At 37.7% G+C, this 21,526-nt stretch overlaps 1 protein-coding gene across 1 annotated transcript; it reads left to right on the top strand.

Annotated features, from left to right (window-relative positions):
- Positions 1–303: 303 nt before the first annotated feature.
- ca4b (carbonic anhydrase IV b) lies at positions 304–6,193 on the top strand (the record flags this gene model as incomplete). The annotated part of the gene is made up of 8 exons (XM_083887043.1): positions 304–370; positions 706–765; positions 2,750–2,914; positions 3,598–3,743; positions 3,884–3,976; positions 4,239–4,305; positions 4,519–4,682; positions 6,023–6,193. 8 exons carry the CDS (start codon positions 304–306, stop codon positions 6,191–6,193), a joined length of 933 nt encoding a protein of 310 aa, XP_083743169.1.
- Positions 6,194–21,526: the final 15,333 nt, after the last annotated feature.

Below are 21,526 nucleotides of genomic sequence, written 5' to 3' on the forward strand. Positions count from 1 at the left end.
CCATGAGATCTTCCCTGGAAAAATGTGCCTGTAGTGACCTCTAGTGGAAACTGAATAATCAAACAGTGTGGAAATGTAACCAGTGCAGTTCAACAAAATATCTAAAAACAGTCCATCAAATATTACATATTTTGATTTTCATCATGTCTGATATCACCTTTATTTTATTTCAAATTCAACATTTCTAAATTTCAAATTCATGTTTTTAAATTATTATTATTATTATTATTTTTTAACTATAGTGAAATCAATTTAAGTCCAATTTAATTTGAGGTTTCCTTACATAAGTGGTAGTTTATGTCAATGCTGCTGCACCAGAATGGACCTGTAGGTGGAGTAATCAAAGGTGGCACACGCTCCGTCTCTGATGGTGATTGGTCAGGGTTCCTATAATTCTATAGGAAGGATAAGTAAGATTTGGAACCATAAGTATTTTTTGGAACCATAAATGAAATTTGGAACTATAAGTAGCTTTTGGAACTATAAGTCAAATTTGGAACTATAAGTAGATTTTGAAACTATGAATAGATTTTTGAATTCTAAGTAGATTTTAGTTATTCATTACTGCAGCCATGTTCTGATAATGTGATGTTTATTATAGCCAGGAAAAAACTGTAAAAAATGCTGTTGGCCACGACTTTCCAAACAGAATCACCTGAAATACTTGAGAACCTTGATCCAAACACGCCCCCTGTTTTACTGCAGGTAATCTGCCCGTAATCTTCATCAGCAAACATGGAAATGGACAAAGTCTCATTAGAAAAGGTCTGTCAAACAAACACGCTCATACAGAAATAATCACGTTTTACTGTCAGTGATTACAAACGTGAACAAGTGCTTGTTTTGTCACGAAGGGAAGTCTTTAATCTGTCAAACTTTAACCACTTTAGATTAACTCATCAAAAACACTGATTTGCATATGTATCATTGTGAAATGAATTAAATAAAATTCAACTTTGATATAATGATGGTCCTAAAAATCACAATTATCAACTACTAATATATATCTATCTTTCTCATGTCTGTCTGTCTGTCTGACTGCTAGCTAACTACAAAGCTAGCTAGATATATAGCGCCTATTTATCTGATAGCAGCTCTAGAAAGTGTTGTGATAATGTTGTGACTGAGAGAGATCAATATTTTCTCAGCTGGTACTTCATATAAAACGTTTAAGAACCACTGATTTAAAATATTTATATTTTGCTTTTCTAATATTTCAATATGTTATTATTATTATAATAATAATATATTGCTACTAGATGTAATTAGTCATCATAAACCAGTCAAATGCAGAATGTGTCATGACAACAAATTTGCGTCAAAGGTAAAAGGGTGAAAGGTGATACGTGATCAATCATTTCAGCACTTAATACATGAGGATAAATACTTACTTACTAACAGCATTCTTACTTATTTCTTCCTAAGGATAAAAAACTGAAAAAATATTTACAGAACACAGGAAAAATACAAACTACAAAAACAGTTAATAGTTTCATTTACTTTTAAAAAAACACATTTAAATCAACACAGAGAATGAACAGTGAGAAGACGTTAAACACAGCTGGAATATTTAAGTTTATATCCTAAGACTAATTGTTCAGCTTTTGTCCCATGAGCAGGTTGATGGTCCCAAATGAATATGAATGAATGAAGTTAGTTAACTAAAACAAAACAAAACAGCCATAACGGGCAAGTTAGACATTTGGTTAATGAGTTTCAGGTAACTTTTTAACTTACCTTAAACTGTTTGAGTTAATTAATAAACAATAAAGGTTAAAGTGGTTTCCTCAAACAGATGGAGTTGAACTAACTCACCAGGTTTTATAGTGTAAGCGCTAAAAAAGTACTTTTTAATGAGTTAGTAACAATTGAGGTTATAAGCACTGTTCAATGAAAGTAACTGTATTTACAAGTTACAAAAAGTGGTGAAAGATATAGTGTGGATTTTTTTTTTTAAGTCTATAATTTAGTCTAATAATTTGTATAAAATCAGAATATTAAAGTAAAGTAAGTTCTGTTCTGTGTTACCACCAACAGAAGCTCCAGATGGATTATCATCACCTGTCATATTTATATGATTATTTTATGTAAACTACTTTTACTACTATGTGAAGCCAAACCCTTTAAGCGACAATGAGAATATCAGTGTGCAGTTATCAGTGTTTGTCAATGTTTCAGTAGTCAAACTAATCATAAGTCGTAAAAAACACTGAAGCATGCTTTGTGGGCGGAGCTGTTCTTATAACCCTGACGCTTAAACACGGTTTTCCATCATCCTATAGTCGACTCAGTGCAGAGACATTTGGACAAGTGAAGAACATTTAAAAATGCAGCTTGCAACTGTTTTGTTTTTGGTGGCGTCTTCCGTGAAAATCGCCTCTGGGGCAGGTACGTTCTCCAAGAAATTGAAATTAATTAGTATTGTTAAAAATTGGATTTATTTTTTAGCCTTCCACCATATATATCCTGATGTTGGTGACAGTAGTTACACACTGGAGCTTTAAATTAAAAAAAAAAAAAAAAAAAAGAATGTCCAATCTTGTCTGTTAAAATGTTAAATTATTATTATTTTTTAAATATCTGCATCTGTTTGTCCTAGATTGGTGCTACCAGTCTCAATTTACATGTAACCAAACCTGCACAGGTAAAAACCATCGAGACAAGTCACTGAGCATTTAAAGAAAAACAAGAAAACAGTTTATGCAGAAGCAGACTAACTGTTCTCCAACATTCTCTCCTGCCTTCAAAGGTCCGGTCATGTGGGGAGTGGTTTCTCAACAATGCAACGGTGGAGCTCAGTCTCCCATTAACATCGTTACGAGGAAGCTTCTGCTGGACGAACGCCTCAGTCCCGTTCAACTCACCGGATATCAAACGGCTTTTAACGGCCTCCTCATTAACAACGGTCACAGTGGTATGGCTCTATTATAGTTGAGATAACAAAAGGATAAAATTGGATAAAAAAAACAATAAATCATTGTGCTTCTAAATTGCCAAAGGTGAATTTGGGTGTGAAGACACTTAGGGGGAGGGGGGAGAAATAATGTTTGAACATCTGTAGAATAAAGAATTTAGGAAGATCAGACAGATGTTGGGAGGATTAAAGTATCATGATTTTCCAGAAGAAACTCACAATAATGGAAAAATGAACCAAAAGGCGATAAAAAGTCTCCAAAATTACCCAAACATTTTTTTTTAAAAAGCACTCAGACAGCAAATCTCTGCCAAGGTTCGTCCATTTCAATTTTTGTAATACAATATTTTATCATTTGTTCCATGCATATTGTTAAAAATCTATTCCAGGTTGTGCATTTTTCAGTGTTCTCAATTATTTTCATGTATTTTTAGTCTATTTTAAACACGCCTACGAAAAAAAAAAAAAATAAATCCATATTTATCATGACAAAAACTTTTGAGGGACAATTTGAGGGTTAAAAGCTTTCGAATTCTGATTTTTTTATTTAAAATAAAATAAAGTTAAATACAAAATGTGTAAAAATGTTATTGTTATGAATACATTTTGGTGCTCCCGGTGCGTTAACAGAACTTTTTTTTGAAGGTGTATCTATGGTTTAATATTGTTTTGTTTGCTTTTAGTTCAGCTGGATTTACCCTCCAGTCTAAAGATCAGTGGTGGACATTTGGCTACAACATACAAGGCAGTTCAACTTCACCTGCACTGGGGCAAAGACGGAGGTTCAGGTTCTGAACATTTGATTGATGGAGAGCAATTCCCAATGGAGGTGTGAACTATGGGAATAAAAATATATTATATAGTGTTTGTGGTTATATGTCGTTACCCTAACATCAACTTATTAAATCAATCATGAAGTGCTTATGATCCTCAGAAATGTGCATTAACATGATTTTTGCCACTTAACAGATGCACATTGTTCACATAAAAGAAGAACTCAGCTCATTATCTCAGGCTGTGAAAGATCGTGCAGGTGTGGCTGTTCTTGGATTTTTCTTTCAGGTGACAATTTTTTTATTATCTTGCAACAAATATGACAAAATCAATAAATAATTGTAAATGATAAGGATTCAATGTGGAAACATCGGTGTGTAAATGTGTGTGACCACTTAAAAATCTGATGTTTGTGTAAAAGCAAGTTCTTAAAAACTAGTAATAATAACAAACAATAATAATATAGCATACATAGTTGGTATTAAAAAAAAATTATCAACAATCAGGACATTTATTTATTTACAAATGGTAACAAACTGTTTCCTTTCAGGAGTCAGGATCCTCAAATAAGAAATTTGATCCCATCATAAACGCCCTGAACTTCACCGTACAACCCAGTAAGTCAAACAACATTGTTTCATTGTTATTCCAGCTTTGATGTGATCGGAACAGGTTGTTCCTGCGTTCGACTAAAGTGCAATAGTTTTACAGATAACATTGTGTCATAAAACACTTTTGCTAAGATCCCGGCAATAATTCAATCAGAACAATGAGGATGTCAACTTAACCCTATGTTATTTGTGTGTCTTGTTAATGTTTCATGAAAACAGCCAACAGCACCACAGTGAGGGGCATTTCTCTCAACATGTTCATTCCTCCGCCTGAAAACATGACTAAGTACTTCCGCTACGACGGTTCACTCACTACGCCAAACTGTGATGAGGCTGTTGTCTGGAGTGTCTTTGAAAACACAATTCCTCTCAGCAGGAACCAGGTAAAGGCCACATTATACTTCTCCGACTGCGTAATGCGTTATCCGTCTGCGTCACCACGGAGACGCCTCGAGCCTTTATACTTCTGCGTCGTGGTGACGGATACGCGGTGCAATTTCCCGCCCGATCAGTAGGGGTCGCTGCGCAAGGTTGTTGTGCTTCTGGCTACAGTGAACAATGGTGTCCAAGAGAGAAAGAGAGAGAAAGACTGTTGTTGTTGAAACAGTGGCCGTTTCTCACTTTTCTGTGTCACGGAACGCAGTTTTAAGATAATTTGAGGCGAGAAATTGTCCATTTAGAGTCTAAACATGTGCTGTGTGTGTTAAGATATGACGTATTTATAGTTTGGCAGCGACATATCGGCGGTGATCAGCTCCGCCTCTGTGGACGCTCGGTGCTCACTGTGAGCCGGCACAGAGCAGCGTTATCTCGGCCTGTCCTGAGGACCAATCACAGCTCTTGCCGTCTCCGTTGTCCCTTGACAGAGTGACGGACACTCAAAAAATATTTCATGCAGTCAGAGACGACGCAGAGACTCTTCGACAGGCTCTGCGTCGTCTGCGTCGACGCAGAGCACTTTACGCAGAAGTATAAATTGGGCTTAACTCTTTAAATATACTGTCGCGTCCTCTCAGTTACACACACTTCCCTCTTAGAGCTGTCCTCACACCGCTCTTTATAACTTTACATTGTAATGGTAAAATTAAACTTCTCTGTCTCAGAGCTACATTTGCCCAACACCGATACCCACCCAGTACAGAATACCAGGTCCGTTGTGTATAGTGTATTGTATATTGTGTATCCCGCAACACCAGCAGGGGGCCAGCTCCCCGATGCCTACAGTAGACAAAGAGTTGTGAAAGCACCGTCTGAAGCTAGAGTCTTTGTCTATTGGAGGAATGCGAAGTGGGAGCTGCTCAGGCATAAATGTGGAGTGTTCACTTTGCTCTGGGTCTTTTCTCCAGCAAGGATCATTCCTGTGAAGATTGACCTTTTCCTTGCAACAAAAATAAAACCTTGTCGGCCAGCAGAATTTCTCTATTTCATTCTTCACGAGCAGCAGAGAAATTTCCACAACAACATACAACGTCAATGCACAGATGTGATATTTGCGTCAGTGTTGAGATTGTCCGAATGACGTCATGTATTTGCCAGCGTCCAGACTCCACTGTGGGAAACGTATTGTTTTTGTGCAACAATACTTTGGTTGATGGTGAAAATAAATGCTACGTGACTTCTGTTTAAAATACGGTCACTGCTCTCATCACTGCGTCACAACATTTACAAAATTATCAAAAAATCATAACTTGACATGACACTTTTCATTTCATCTTTGTTTCAGCTCGCTGCATTTTCCCAGCTTGAGTTTTCCGACGGAAAGCAAATGGTCGACACCTTCAGACCAGTGCAGCCGTTGAATGGCAGGCAGGTGTTTTACTCCAGTGGCCATGTTGCTCCAGTTAGCGCCGTGTTACTCTTCTTGGCTGTGCTCGTGTCCGGCACACTGATGTAACAAACTGTGTATTTAAAAGTCAATTATTGTATGCCTATAGACACTGTTGTAATGAGAACAAGAATAACAATAACAAACTAGGACTGTGCACAGTTATGAAAGGGCCCTCGAGTCCCCAACGCAAGTCGGGGAGTGTAGCAGTTCCCTGACCTCACTGTCTCCCTTACTCAACAATCTTCACTTTTATTCATTATTGGGTAAAATTCCTAGATGTGTCCAGGGTTGGACTCTTGTGTCACGACTAAAGTTTCGAGGCAATCGGCCAAAGTTATGTGGAACTTCCTGTTTCGAATGGTCGAAAGTCACCAAAACGCAAATGGTTGCCGTGGCCATGCCCTTTTGAAACCGCAAAACCTATTGACAACGTTTTGCCTTTGATGTTTCTAGTAAAAATTGTTTTTTATAACTATTTTTATAACTATAGATATTTTGCTGAAATACGCTGAAACTGAAAACCCACCTCACGTTAACTAGGGTCACTTTTTCTTTTTCTTTTTAATGTCCTTTTGACCCATACTCTGGTTGTTGTTGTTGTTGTTGTTATTGTTTTTCGTTGTTAGCTGTATGCACTTTCAAGGTGAAGTCAAGTAAATCTCATTGTACAACTTGTATAATGACAATAAAGGCATTCTATTCTATTCTATTTATATATATAATTACCTAAATTGCCGACTTCCTGTTGGGTTGAGGCCATGGTTGTGATCGACTTTTTTGTTTGTCTTGGGCTATTACATCTTTCCACCAAGTTTCGGTAAATTCGGTGGAACTCAAATTTGCCTCTGTTTTCACCTTAGAGGGCGCTTCAGAGCCCTTGAGCAACATACGTTTTTGGGCACTATGCCAATATTGCGTTTTCGTCAGACCTAACCTCCGTGTAAAGTTTCAAGACTTTTAATGCAAATGAAAATAAAACTGGTCCTAAAATTGACCCTTGTGGTGCACCACAGGTCATCTGGGTTGCAGGTGACACATCATTACCTGTGGGGTCTGTTATAAAATGTAATAAGAGATTATTATGACACTCAAAGGATGGAAGTTGAGTAGAAACCACCTTTTTAATCAACTTGATTATTATTAAGGACATTTGAATAAAGGGTTTGTTTCTTTAAAAGAGGTTGAATCACAGTTTGTAGAAACATACAGTTTTAGTAAGAAATAGAAATGATCAATAAAATATTAATTTGTGATGAGTTTGTGACTATTGAAGGCAAAATGTCAGCCTGATTTTGTTTTTTATGGTGTATCAAAAATGAAAGTGTATATTTCAAATGTAGATATGTACTAACCTTAACCCTAATGATCTTAGACATTTTACTTTCTGCACAATCACTTTTATTTCCGGTTATAAAAGTGGATGAGCCAGTATAATTTACAGTAGGCGATGGCTCTTATCTTTGTACTGTGACTTACTTTGATATGTTATCAGGTTACATTTGCATGTGGTTCTAAAGTGTTTCCTCTTTTGTCTTGCACCCTTTTTTTTTTTTTTTTTTAACTGTAATGATCATTTGGAGAGCTGTTTGTGTACATATGTAAATACTAGGATTCTAATAAAATCAAACATTCAACTTTAAAATGTAAAACTGTTAGTTTTTTGTGAATTTTTTCCCTAAAAAAAACCCCATTATACCTGGATTTTTGTGAGTCATACCTACAAAAATCCACCGTGTGGCAGCACTTAGCAGAACTGAATAAGGCAGCAGTTGAACATTGTTCTCCCACGTCTCATGAAAAAAGTATGATGTCCTGAGACTTTTTTTAAATTTCGATATGTATTTGAGTCACGGGGGGAAGTTTCCTCTCTTCCTGTGTGGCTCACCTCAAAGACACAAATGGGCATGATACTACTGAAACAAATAAATGTCTGCGGAAAAGAGAAAACTGAATAATATTCTGTGCTTGGTAGAAAAAACTAATGTGATTAACCTGAAGGAAATCAATCAGTCAACATGTATTTGTACGACACTTAAAGGCACATATTAATACATGCAACAAACGCATAAAACGTCACGCAAACAACAACCAGAATAGATTATTAAGAATAGAAAAACATTAAAAAAATAAATGAAGGAAAGCCCTTATATTAATTTATCTATAATTAATATGAATCAAAATTCAGCTTATACTGAATATACAGGGAGACACATAAATAATAAATAAAGGAATTAGGGGGGTTGTGGTACAACATTGGTGAAAACAAAATTTAAAGTGGAGAAAAAAAGCTTTAAAAACCAATAAATTAAAGTTAAATTTAATTATTTATTTGAAAATATATATATATTTGAATTCTCAGCTGCATATTCTTCTCTTTCAGTGGGTAAAACCTATTTGAGTCAGTCCTAAGCAGTGACTTGAGAGGCTAAAACCTACTCGTGTCATTAGTCGCCGCTCTTGTTTATGGCACAACAGCAGCGCCATCTATGTCACTTTAAGAACACTTTGGATTTAATCCCATGTTGCCCAGGAATAGATGCAGGTCCAGCATCGGTGCTGAGATAATCTGCAGGATGTGCTGTCACACTGCAGAGCTTCACTCACATGTACGCACTCAGCTTCCAATTCACTTAAACCCGTATTTAACTTCAGTTTTTGCCAATGACTCAGGAATAATAAGAGCAGAACATTCTCCTTTCGTACCTGTTCACGAGCTCCACCACCACAGCTGTCAGGAGCAACATGGCGTCTTCGTTGACATGAAGACTTGTGGAGCCAGGAATCAAAGCCACAACCCTCCAGTTGAAAGACGACTTACACTGCCACTGATCCACCAGCTCTGGACAAATATAGATGTAAAAAAATTAAATTTTGTTTGTTAAACATTAACTCAAAAAAGTTGGGACACACAGCAGTGACAACCCTGTGTCTTTCCATTACTCTTTTTCAATATTTGGGAATCGTTGATGTTTCCTGATTCTCCTCTTCACGATGTTCCATATATTTCTATGCTGGATTGTCACGTAGAGTCTCTGGTGTCCATTTTCCCCCCAAACCAGTGACACTTGGACTCGTCCGACCACAGACCACATTTCCGCTCTGTTTCGTTACAACTCAGATAAGTTCAGGCTCAGAGAACTCGTGAAACGGTCACACGGTCTCCTCTCAAGTTTTGGGCTATTGGCGGACTTCCATCAAGATACGGTTCGGTTTGGAATGGAATGGTAAAGCTCAGGCTCAGGCTTGAGTTTCCACTGGGAACAGTGCCTTTTCTTGGTGGGCAGGGTGTGGTTCGTGCCCGATGGCCACGTAGCACGACAACGCACAAAATCACCCTGACCGTACCGTACCGTTTAACACTGGTAGCCACAAGGGAAGGGTGCGAAAGAATGGAATGGTTGTGGCTGGTTATTTTGGTACTATTCCTAATGGAAACACAAAATCTCAGTGACATTTTCAAAAGTTCTCCCAAGCTCATGTGGCTACGTCCATTACAGTATCATGCTGGCTTCTCATTAGCATCGTTTCCATCATGCTACAGTTCCGTTTGCTACAGTAAAGCCCTCAGTCAGGCTCGCGTTTCAAACCAGACAAACCTACATCAAGATGTTTGGTCTGGGCACAAGCACTTGGCAGCGCTCAAACAAACAGTTGACTTTCAAATACCCTCTGCACGCGATAGCATAGCGCTACAATCAGAGCAACGAAGAAGGTGATGTAGTCAGAGAATTGTACGCGCTTGTACGTTCTACAAACATTTTTGAAAAACAGAAGAAAACCCCCAAGATATTGCAGAGAGATTTGTCAGCGGTGTCTGACCCTTTTATCAAGACTTAGGGCCAATTCCAATTCCTATCTTAACCCTCAATCTTAACCCTTAATCTTAACTAACCCTCAAAACCAAGTGTTGAGGGTTATTTTGTCACTTAGAAATGGGACACCCTTTAAATGCAGATACGTCTTCAGACTGTAGGGGGCAGAATAACGCGATAGCTGCGTCCAGTCTGTCAACTTCAAAAAAGAAGAAGAAGAAGAAGAACACATTTACGTCAGGATTATTTATTCTGATCCGTTTGTCAGTCAAGTTATTAGGTTGTCAGTTAGTTATAAGATGATACTCATACAAATATTCAGCTGACAGTTACCACACACCACGACTTATTGAAAAGTAAACCACACCGGCCGACTATTGACAAAAGATGGTCAAATAAAAATAAATGTTACGCAACAATGACGTCAGTAATCCATAATATGGGCCTAAACTAAGATAATACAATGGTTTTCATCATTTTTATATCTCTATTAAAGGTCACATAGAGTGGTCCTGTTGCACATATATGTTAGTTATGGAGGTCTACTTACATACATTAACTTGTTTTTATGGTCAAAAACCTCCTAGTTGCTGTAAACGAGCCGATAGAAATCCTCTTTTCTGACGCTGTTTTTCTGCAGCGAGATTTCAGAGTGAACTTTCACCCCCAGAAGACAGAGTCTTGTGATTGGCCAGTACTATCCAGCACATCCGTTCTCAGAAGCACAGCGCCCCCCTCTGGAACGGTGGATGCACTGCTCCTCATTATCAAAACATTGTTTTAACAGTGTTTAAAAATAGCTTCTTCACGACTCCCCGCCTCAGTCCCTTTGACGACCTTTGACCCGGAGTCAGACCCAGAGTCAGAAGACACTGTCGCTCGTGAAACACCTCCACAACGGACGTTATTCTTCTTCTGCGGTTCAATGTACGCAACCGGATGTGCCCGGACTAGTGCCCGGAGCAGGAGGATCTGCTGTTCAGGAGAAACGCTGTTTACGTAACTATTACGGGATTTTCAGAGATCTCGTTGAGCCCCGAGATTACAATAAACAAAGCGTTCTCAGCAGTGACTGAACTGTTTGTTTAGAACCTTCAGGGCTTCATAAACAAGGTAATGACGCAGATACACACTAAAAAACAGCGTTAATTGGAACTTCCGGTCTAGTTCCGCTTTAACAAAGAAAATACTTCATTTGTAGCGTACTCGTTTCGCTGCTTTTGGCGCCATCTTTGTTATGTCAAAACACGCAAAGCATTCTGGGTAGCCCTTGCTCCCAAGGGTGGTCTCGGAAAACCTCAATATTGAGGGCGATAAAGCCCTTAAACTTGACCCTCAACTTAATTTTTCTGAGAATCCGGACAGAACTTGGACTAGAGGGAGAACATTTTTGAGATTGAGGGTTAAGATTGAGGATTAAGCAAGGAATTGGAATTCACCCTAAATGTTAATGTTCAAATTCCTTTATTTACACAATAATGAATGTCATTACTGTGTCTTCTTATTCAGGACATCTCTTCTCAGTGTGTGTGTGTGTGCCGGTCCCATCCCCCACTTCCTCTTCTGTCTTCTTGGTGTGACTCTGAGGTTTACGTTGTCGTGACAACAGCAGACACAACCCCCCCCCCCCCCCCCTCTTCTTTCTCTATTTGCAAAGTTTCTGTTGTTGCAAGCTCGTTGCACACTTTGCTTCACTACAGGAGAAGAGAAGACGAGGCCTCACACACCCCCCCCCCCCCCCCCCACACACCTCTGCAGAGATGTGCAGGCGTGAGCGAGTTCTCAGAAATACAAATATGATATGAATATGCACTTCCTGTCTGTATAATACTGCGGATTATTGACTCTTGAATGAGAACACGTGAAGCTCCTCTACCTCAGTCTTTTACGTTACACTTTAATCTTTAAGTTGCAACGTCAGTGTATTTTGTTGATTCACATTTTAAATTTTTAACAAATGATTGTTGTCGATCAGTATTGTTTGACGTTGTAAAAGCAGGCGTTTCCTCTTCACAACTTGACTGTATGACCTTAAAAGGTATGAGCTCATGCTCGGCATCAACAGTGCAGCGGAGGACAAAAACACGTTTAAACTATAGGGAGTGATGACAATTTGTCTGGTCCTCACAACTTTAAAGTTTTTTTTGTTTTTAAGGGGGTTAAGTCCTGGTTTTGAGCTTAAGATAAGATAAGAATTTTGTCCACTTGCTCAAATAAAGAGTAAAGTTAAAACACTTTCTATTACAGAGTTAAATTTGACCAGGGTTTTGTTTTTTCAGATATTTTACGTTGTAATTGGTAGAAAGACAGTGAAGTGCAGTCTAGGGCTTTTGACATTTAGATGTCAACTTTTTGTCAGTTTTATTTTATATTTATTCAAATCCCAACTTCCTCTGTTGTTGTGGGAATGAAACATGTCTCTCAGATCCTCTGTCTGACGATCAAATAACACAAAAAGTATATTTTATGGGTTAGGGTTTATAGGGGCTATAGAGAATGCATTATGTCTATATTATGTCCTTAGTATGAATGCTGCATGAGAATGTGTGTGTGTGTGTGTGTGTGTGTGTGTGTGTGTGTGTGTGTGTGTGTGTGTGTGTGTGTGTGTGTGTGTGTGTGTGTGTGTGTGTGTGTGTGTGCATGTATTTATTTTGCAGGGAGGACAAAAATGTGGTTCCAAACCACCATTATGAGGACATTTGACATTATGAGGACATTTGACATTATGAGGACATTATTACATTATGAGGACATTTTCGAAGTCATGCTATGGTGGGAGCTAAGCTACGTCATTCACTTGGTCTATTGTCCTTGATTATTGTCCTAATTCACTGCAAAAAAAAACAGCTCAGCTACAAATAACCCAACTGATTTAAGTTTCCTTTTTTTTTTAAGAAAGATAATCTGCCAATTTAGTTTGCTAATCTGCAGCCATTTTCAAACATGACTAGAAATACACAAAAAAATAGACACAATTGACCAAAATATATGACATTTTTACTTAAAACAAGCAAATAAATCCCGCTATTAAGAAATGTTTACTTAAACTCATTCTTCCGCTAGTTCATGAGCCAACTTTAAGGTGTTATAATACAGAATTTCTTATATTTGCACACACACACACACACCAGTCTGTGACAGTGGATTCTAACGTCTGTATTTCACACATTTAATACACACTATCGTAGTAAACACACTGTTCTATCAGGCTACTGGTAATTAAAGCATAAAGTAAAAGCTGTAATATCTTATAATGACAAAGTTAGTGATCATTTTAAATATATTTTTGAATTTTTTTTTTCATTGCCAATATTAATTAGGCTTATTTTATTTACTAATGCAGTGTAATGTATCTTTGTATAGAGTAAAAACATTCAGGTGTTGGTAAAAAAAAAGGGGAATAACACTTTACTTAGTTTTATTTGTTTTATACACATGAGTGAACAAGTCATTTTAGGGTGTTGTGGTTTTTCACTATTGATAAAACACAGACGGAGAATGAACCACCTGCAGCAGATACTGTTTTTGTCTGCTCAGCTTTTATTGTTTGTTATTAATTATACTTAAAAAAAAACGTTTCTATTATATTAATTATTTCTGTGATATTATTTTAGATATCTGTAAATCACTTGTGTATGAACATTACAAGTTCACGAAAAATAATAATTTTCCAATAGACAATCTTGTTTTAAAAAAAAAAAAAATCCGACACGTGCATGTGTTCACTTCCTTACGTGTGTGTGTGTGTGTGTGTGTGTGTGTGTGTGTGTGTGTGTGTGTGTGTGTGTGTGTGTGTGTGTGTGTGTGTGTGTGTGTTTCCTGTGTAAACCACGTGGCTCAGATGGGGGGTGAATAAAAAGATCACGTTCACTTCTGGGTTCTCTTTCTCATGTGGACTCGAAGACGCTGGTAAGACGACCGTCAAATCTGACAACCTCTGCTTTTAAAATAACAGCAACAATAATAATATTAATAATAATAATAATAATAATAAACTGTATTTTATCCACTGTAAAATGCACTTTAAAATGCAGTTAAATGTAAATTTTACCCTAAAATGTCCTCATAACTGATTGTCGACTGTTTCCTGTTTGACTTGATAAAAATGTGTTAATGTGAGTAAGTTGATTTGTTCATTTTTTGGTATTTAACTGTGACGTTTTTGGAACCAGCGCGACTTCGGCGTTTGCAGTGGAGCGACCGAGAACTCCTGATGTACAGTATTGTCACCCATAAAGTAGAAAGCACTACTAAACGTCAGTACACAGTGTAGTGTTTCCTACTTTATGGATGAGTGTACTGTTGGCTGCAGAGGGAGAGTCAAAGAAGAGACCGACGACCAACGACTTTTATCAACTGCTGCATTTATTTCTCTCTGTGTAATGATTATTATTATTATTATAAAAATATCTATTTACATTAAATTCACAGGTAAGCTGTATTTTCAAGTTCTGCTTTACATGTTTTTACATCATACCTTTTTTTTTTTTTTTACCTAAAATTTCATCAAAACTCAAAAATATTTCCCGCCAACTGCAGATTATAGAACATATATACAGAGGGTGTAAGGCAAACAGGGACATACTATATGTATACAGTATATCATTAAGGCTAAAATACTCTCCATCAGGTGATGATTGATATACATATAAACATTAAAGATATAAAGTGTGTATAAAATTAGGATTTTTGCAATTTGAGATGTTGGATATTTTTGTATCCATGCAAACAAATAAGTCTGTGGTGAATTGTAGTTATATTTCATTTTAGAAATATGTATGTTTATGTGTATAAGAGTAATATTTGTACTGTCAATGGTGAATTTGAGGGATATGTTTTTAAAACACTGGTCATTTTCTTGATTTTCTCTCTCGATAAGTTGTAATTTTTGTAATAAACAAACAAACAACAATCAATAAATGAATTATATGAGGGTTTGCATGACTTTTTTGTGTGTTTTCACTTTGTGGCACACAATTTTATATTATCAATAATAAATGATCAGCTCTATTACTGATAATTGGGTTCAGTTATAGCATTTTGTACAAAACTGTTATATACATCGTATATAAAAATTAAATTCCAGTTGTTGGGTCATTGTGAGCTTTTACTTAAAGGCAATTTTAACTAAATTGTCATAGTTTTGGGTTAATTTAATTCTAAATGGTTTTTATCTTTTGTAATTGAAACAGATTAAAGACAAAAAATTGCAATAAATCAATTATAAAAGGATTGTTTGACTATATTGTCTATTTTACGGAATAATATCATGTTACTGATAATTGTTACGATCACGTAAATTTAACAATTATTTAAGATTTTCTTACTAAATGATTTGTACATCACAATAGAGGAATCAGACGAGGATTGTATGATACTGTATGTGTGTATGACTGACATTTGATCGTCATCAGCTCGATTTTTAGCTATAATAATGTTTAAATAAATGAAATCTATAATATTGACTGCTGTGATATAAAACAGACTATAATCTTTTTTTTTTTTATACAATAATTAGATTTGGATAACAGATCATTAAAAGAAAATCATTATCCCACTTAAATAAAAATTAAATATTCTCAAAAACATTGCAATACATAAATTATACAAAGATTGCAAGAATATCTTGTTGATGAATTGGACTACATGTGTAATGTAACAAAGTCATAGCATGTTATCATGATAAATAAATAATTCTGCCATTTAAAAAATAAAAAATAAAATAAATCATGACCTGATTTCTGTGTGTGTGTGTGGGGGGGACTTGGCTTTTTTGTAGAACCTGGTGTTTTAATCCCACGGCAGCAGCTGCAGGAAATTTGAAGGAACCAAGCCTCGTCGTCCGTGCACATCCCCCTGAAATGTACATGAAAGTAAAGCTGATGTGCACAAAACTTCACCAATGACTTTATTGTAACTGTAAAATGATGCGACTCACATGGTAAAATCCATCTTCATCCATGTCACCCAGCACATAAATGATGTCTCCTGAACGAAAGCCGAGCTCAGCCTGTGCAGAGGAAACGTCAAAGTCACCTTTAAACACACCTGGACACATCTTTGGCTTTTAATTTCTATAATGTTTTATCCCTTTTTCATGCATATTGTTAAAACATTAATTTTGTGTTCTCAATTTAACAACAAACAAAAAAAACATTAACAAAAATACTCACACTTACACACCTATCGACAAAAATGTCCTCATTGAAATCCATTCAAATCACTATTTTTGATTCATTGTGACAAATAATGAATTAATGTTTGATATGACTGATGAGGACTGATCATTTATCTTGTCTGATAATAATTACTTATCCAATTTTTATCGCTTAAATTTTTTGGGCAAATCTGAGGGTCTATAAAACCGAATCGGTAGAAACAGCTAATACTGGGTCATGTATGATTTCAGTGCTTACGTCACTGTCCACGTTGGGTGAACTTTCCCACGGATCATAATCAAATAATGCGATCATTCGTTGAACAACCAGATCGTCAGAGATGCTGGACACATCGCTGAGATCTGGAGAGAAAGAAAAACCTGCAGCAGAAACACACAAATCGGGTCAGTGGACAATGTAGAATTTAACTTTTCAGGGCACAAAAACTCTGTATAATATGTATATATATATACATATAATATATAAATATTAAAGGACCTAAAGAAGGCAAGTAGAGGGGAAAAACACCAACATTTTTACAATATTTTTTCAAAAAGAGAATAAGAGCTGTTGCTCTATCAGTGTGTTACAGGAGCTGTCATACCTGTGTTGTCCACAGGGAGGAATCCCTGCTGCATGAGTAGACGCTTCACATGCTCATCGTCCACCGGGATCTCGGTGACCATGTTGCTTGGCACGTAACCAGAGAGGCCACCGGACTCGCCGTGATAGAAACCGTCGGAATCTTTGTCTCCAAACACCTGAAAAGTGTGGAAAAATGTGGTATTTGCACAAAATATCTACCATTGAGACAGTTTTACACAAACAAGCTCCCTGATGTACACAATGATGTACACAATGATGTACACAATGGTCTGACGAGGCCTTAAAAAGCTGCAGGAAGAAACTTTTTGACAATTCTTCAGCCATAAAATCACCGAAAACAACTGCTTTGACCTTCACTAGTTTGTGTCGCGTATAAAACAACGTCACGGCAGTTTGTAGTTTTACTTTTATTTAAGTATATTATATTAGAAGTACTGTACTTCACTAGTAAAATCACATCAGTTAGTGAGTAAAACAAAATGTTGGCCTAAATAAAATAAAATAAAAATACATTTTTAAAAAATCACGCACCAGAATTAACCAGTGAATTAATGATGAGGACAGGTGAATGATGAGGAAAGGTGAATGATGAGGAAAGGTGAATGATGAGGACAGGTGAAATGAATGATGAGGAGGGGAGGTGAATGATGATGAGGACAGGAGGACAGGTGAATGAATGATGAGGACAGGAGGACAGGTGAATAATGATGAGGACAGGTGAATGATGAGGAAAGGTGAATGATGATGAGGACAGGTGAATGATGAGGACAGGTGAATGAATGATGAGGACAGGAGGACAGGTGAATAATGATGAGGACAGGTGAATGAATGATGAGGAGGACAGGTGAATGAATGATGAGGAGGACAGGTGAATGAATGATGAGGAGGACAGGTGAAGGAATGATGAGGACAGGAGGACAGGTGAATGAATGATGAGGACAGGAGGACAGGTGAATGATGATGAGGACAGGTGAATTAATGATGAGGACAGGTGAATGAATGATGAGGACAGGAGGACAGGTGAATGAATGATGAGGACAGGAGGACAGGTGAATAATGATGAGGACAGGTGAATGAATGATGAGGACAGGTGAATGATGATGAGGACAGGTGAATGATGAGGACAGGTGAATGAATGATGAGGACAGGAGGACAGGTGAATAATGATGAGGACAGGTGAATGAATGATGAGGAGGACAGGTGAATGAATGATGAGGAGGACAGGTGAATGAATGATGAGGAGGACAGGTGAAGGAATGATGAGGACAGGAGGACAGGTGAATAATGATGAGGACAGGTGAATGAATGATGAGGACAGGAGGACAGGTGAATGATGATGAGGACAGGAGGGCAGGTGAATAATGATGAGGACAGGTGAATGATGATGAGGACAGGAGGACAGGTGAATGATGAGGACAGGTGAATAATGATGAGGACAGGTGAATGATGATGAGGACAGGTGAATGATGAGGACAGGTGAATGAATGATGAGGACAGGAGGACAGGTGAATAATGATGAGGACAGGTGAATGAATGATGAGGAGGACAGGTGAATGAATGATGAGGACAGGAGGACAGGTGAATAATGATGAGGACAGGTGAATGAATGATGAGGAGGACAGGTGAATGAATGATGAGGAGGACAGGTGAATGATGAGGACAGGTGAAGGAATGATGAGGACAGGAGGACAGGTGAATAATGATGAGGACAGGTGAAGGAATGATGAGGACAGGAGGACAGGTGAATAATGATGAGGACAGGTGAATGATGATGAGGACAGGTGAATGATGAGGACAGGTGAATAATGATGAGGACAGGTGAATGATGATGAGGACAGGTGAATGATGAGGACAGGTGAATGATGAGGACAGGTGAATGATGATGAGGACAGGTGAATGATGAGGACAGGTGAATGATGAGGACAGGTGAATGAATGCTGAATGTGACCTTTGACCCATGCTGACAAATACATTATACGTTCACAGTAGATTTTTACTTTAACTTGAGTACATTTTTAGGCCAGTACATTTACTTGTACTTAAGGAAAAATGTATAAAAATAGTGGTACTTTTACTTGAGTAGAATATATAATTCAGTACTCAATCACATGGATCTTACCTTGATAATCTGTCCTGGTACAAAGGGAAGCTCCTCCGCAGCCGTCTCAGGGTTAGGGGACATGGCTGCAGGGTTGTACGGGTAAAGAGCCACAAAGAGTCTCAGTGAGCAGGGAATAGACACCTGACTCGCTGTCTCCAGCTCCCACTCCCTCAGATCCTCTGGAGAAACGAGCCTCAGCTCGTCTGGGTAAATCAACACATCCAGCTCCATTTACAGCAGAGTGAGCGTCTGCTGCAGACTCAGGCAGGACGTTTCCTTACCCTGATCCTAATTTCAGGTAACTAAGCTCAGCAGAGGGAGGAGCAGTAATCCTCTTTGAAGGAAGTGGATGAGTTGATTGGTTCAGCTCAGCATGAGGCACTGAGAACCTCTACATGCAAACTCACAGGTACAACATGTTTAGAGACGCCAGGGAAAACAAAGACATGCTGAGTCATCGGCCATGTAGAACCTGGTAATGTAATCATTTCCTGGCATTGTTATGATCTATATACATTGGGAAGCTATAACATTATCAGGTTAGTCTTAAACCTTTAGCACCTAAGCATCAAAATGTCCGTCTAGACTTTTTAACCATAAAAGGACCAGAAAATGTCCCGTGACTAAGTGCGTTTTGGCCATTTTTCCAGAATAACTTTAAATATCTGGCAGTTATTTACAATTTACTGCATGTAAAGATTTTTTTATTTCTTTAAAACCACTGTAGTTGTACATTAACAACAGATTTTGTGTTAAAGGTGCATTATGTAATAAATCATAAAATCCTCCTAATATGTCACAGAGACTCAGGAATAATGTTCATATAACAAACTGAACTCACCAACAACAACAGTACAGACAAAATATTTGCATCCAAAAAAATATTTTGCAGACTGCAAATCATGTTTGTGTTTTGAAATCATGTTTTGGCGTCATGTGGCGTCACCTACCGCCGTCTACCGATCATTGCAGTCAGTAGAGTCTCGGCTGCCGAGCAACCACGGGTTGCCAGTTGTGTCAGAAAACGAAACCTAAAAGACCTCAGTATTTTGAATTTGAATGTAGTAACTGTTTTTGGCCACATTCTTACATATGGCACCTTTAAATTTGAAATGTGAACAGTATAAAACATATTTAAAATAACATGATTGAGTTGTTGTCTCAATGTTCATTAAAAAGGACAAAAAATGGAAACTTATGTTTAGGCGTTTGTTCAACGCTCTGGTGACAAAGATTCGTCGACTCCCTGCAACAGCATGAGTAACTTCTCAGTTTGCCGAGTGGCAATGCTAATGAGGGCAGGTGAACGTGACCTTTGACCCATGTTGACTGATACATTACGTCTTTACATGTTTTATTTTGTCAGCGCTTTAACTTGTAAAGGTTTTGCCTTTAAAGGGACACTGTGTAGTATTTATGGGTTTATTTGACCCAAAATCCACTTTTTTATACATATTATGTGCTCCTGCATTGTCTAGTCGCTGTATAATAGTTTTTGTTTCATTTTCGTAGTGTTTCAAAAAGTCATGTAAAATAACATGGTCGCAGGCCGCGGTTGCATAGCCACTGTTAGCAGAGAGACGCCATGTTTCTACTGGAGCCTGTAAGGACAAACGTGAGAGAACAAATCAAGCGTCTCTTTACTTGTAGAAGAAGTCCCGCCTCCACTCTCTCCGCTTCGTCAGCTACGGCCACGGTAGCTCCGCCCTCTCCCTCGCCTCACGAACCTCATCTGCTGACACGGAGAAAGACGACGAGGACGACATTTGACCCTCTGAGGACACCGTAGCGCTCAGGGAAGGGAGGGGGTGAGCAGAGGAGCAGTTCTTTGTTGTACATTTCAGCCTCTCCTCTAGATGGCACTATAAACTACTTACTTCACCTTTAATTCAAAACAACTCATGTGCGATGTGTGTCCTCTTGTCCTTTTTGCACAAAAAAAGTTTAAAAAGTAACTCAGTAACTTTTACTCTGAGTACATTGTAAACAAGCTACTTTTTTTACTTTAACGTAGTTTGCACGTTTTTAAAATGAGTCATACTAATATACTATTTAACTCTGTTTTCCTACAACACACACACACACATGCACGACTGTAAACATTGATTAAACCAGCAGTATTATATTAATCTACTGAACTTTGACTCGACTGACTTGACCCAGTTACGCGTCACTGGAAGACGACACCTCCTGTCTTGACCCTTGAGCAGGTCATAAGGTCATCAGGAGATAATCTGCTGCTGAGGAGGAAGAGGACGGTTTAACTAATCTGTGTGTGTGTGTGTGTGTGTGTGTGTGTGTGTGTGTGTGTGTGTGTGTGTGTGTGTGTGTTCTTGTATTGATGTCTTTGTGAGGTCGGGTGGATGTTTTTAGCTCAATTTTGAACAATAACAAATGATGCAAATAATTGGTCAAATAAAATCCATAATGTGTAGAACAATGTTCTGTGTTCAATGTGTTTATATAAAAACAATGTATAATCTTCATATTCATTTCAGGGAAAACAGGCCATCAAAAAGGAAAAGGTTTAGAGTTTAGTTACTTAGCAAACAGAACAAATACGAGCTCACTGTTATATTTAATTAAATAATAATTAAATGAAATAATCCTGATTATTAATAGTTAAGATAAGATCTGGGTCTTCATAAATGCCTGAGGACTTTTCCACGACATCACAGTCACAATAAAACGTCTCATCCTCACATGCGTTCACTTCCACTTG

The sequence above is a fragment of the Microchirus variegatus genome (assembly GCF_963457635.1).
Source record: "Microchirus variegatus genome assembly, chromosome: 3".
Lineage (NCBI taxonomy): Eukaryota > Metazoa > Chordata > Actinopteri > Pleuronectiformes > Soleidae > Microchirus > Microchirus variegatus.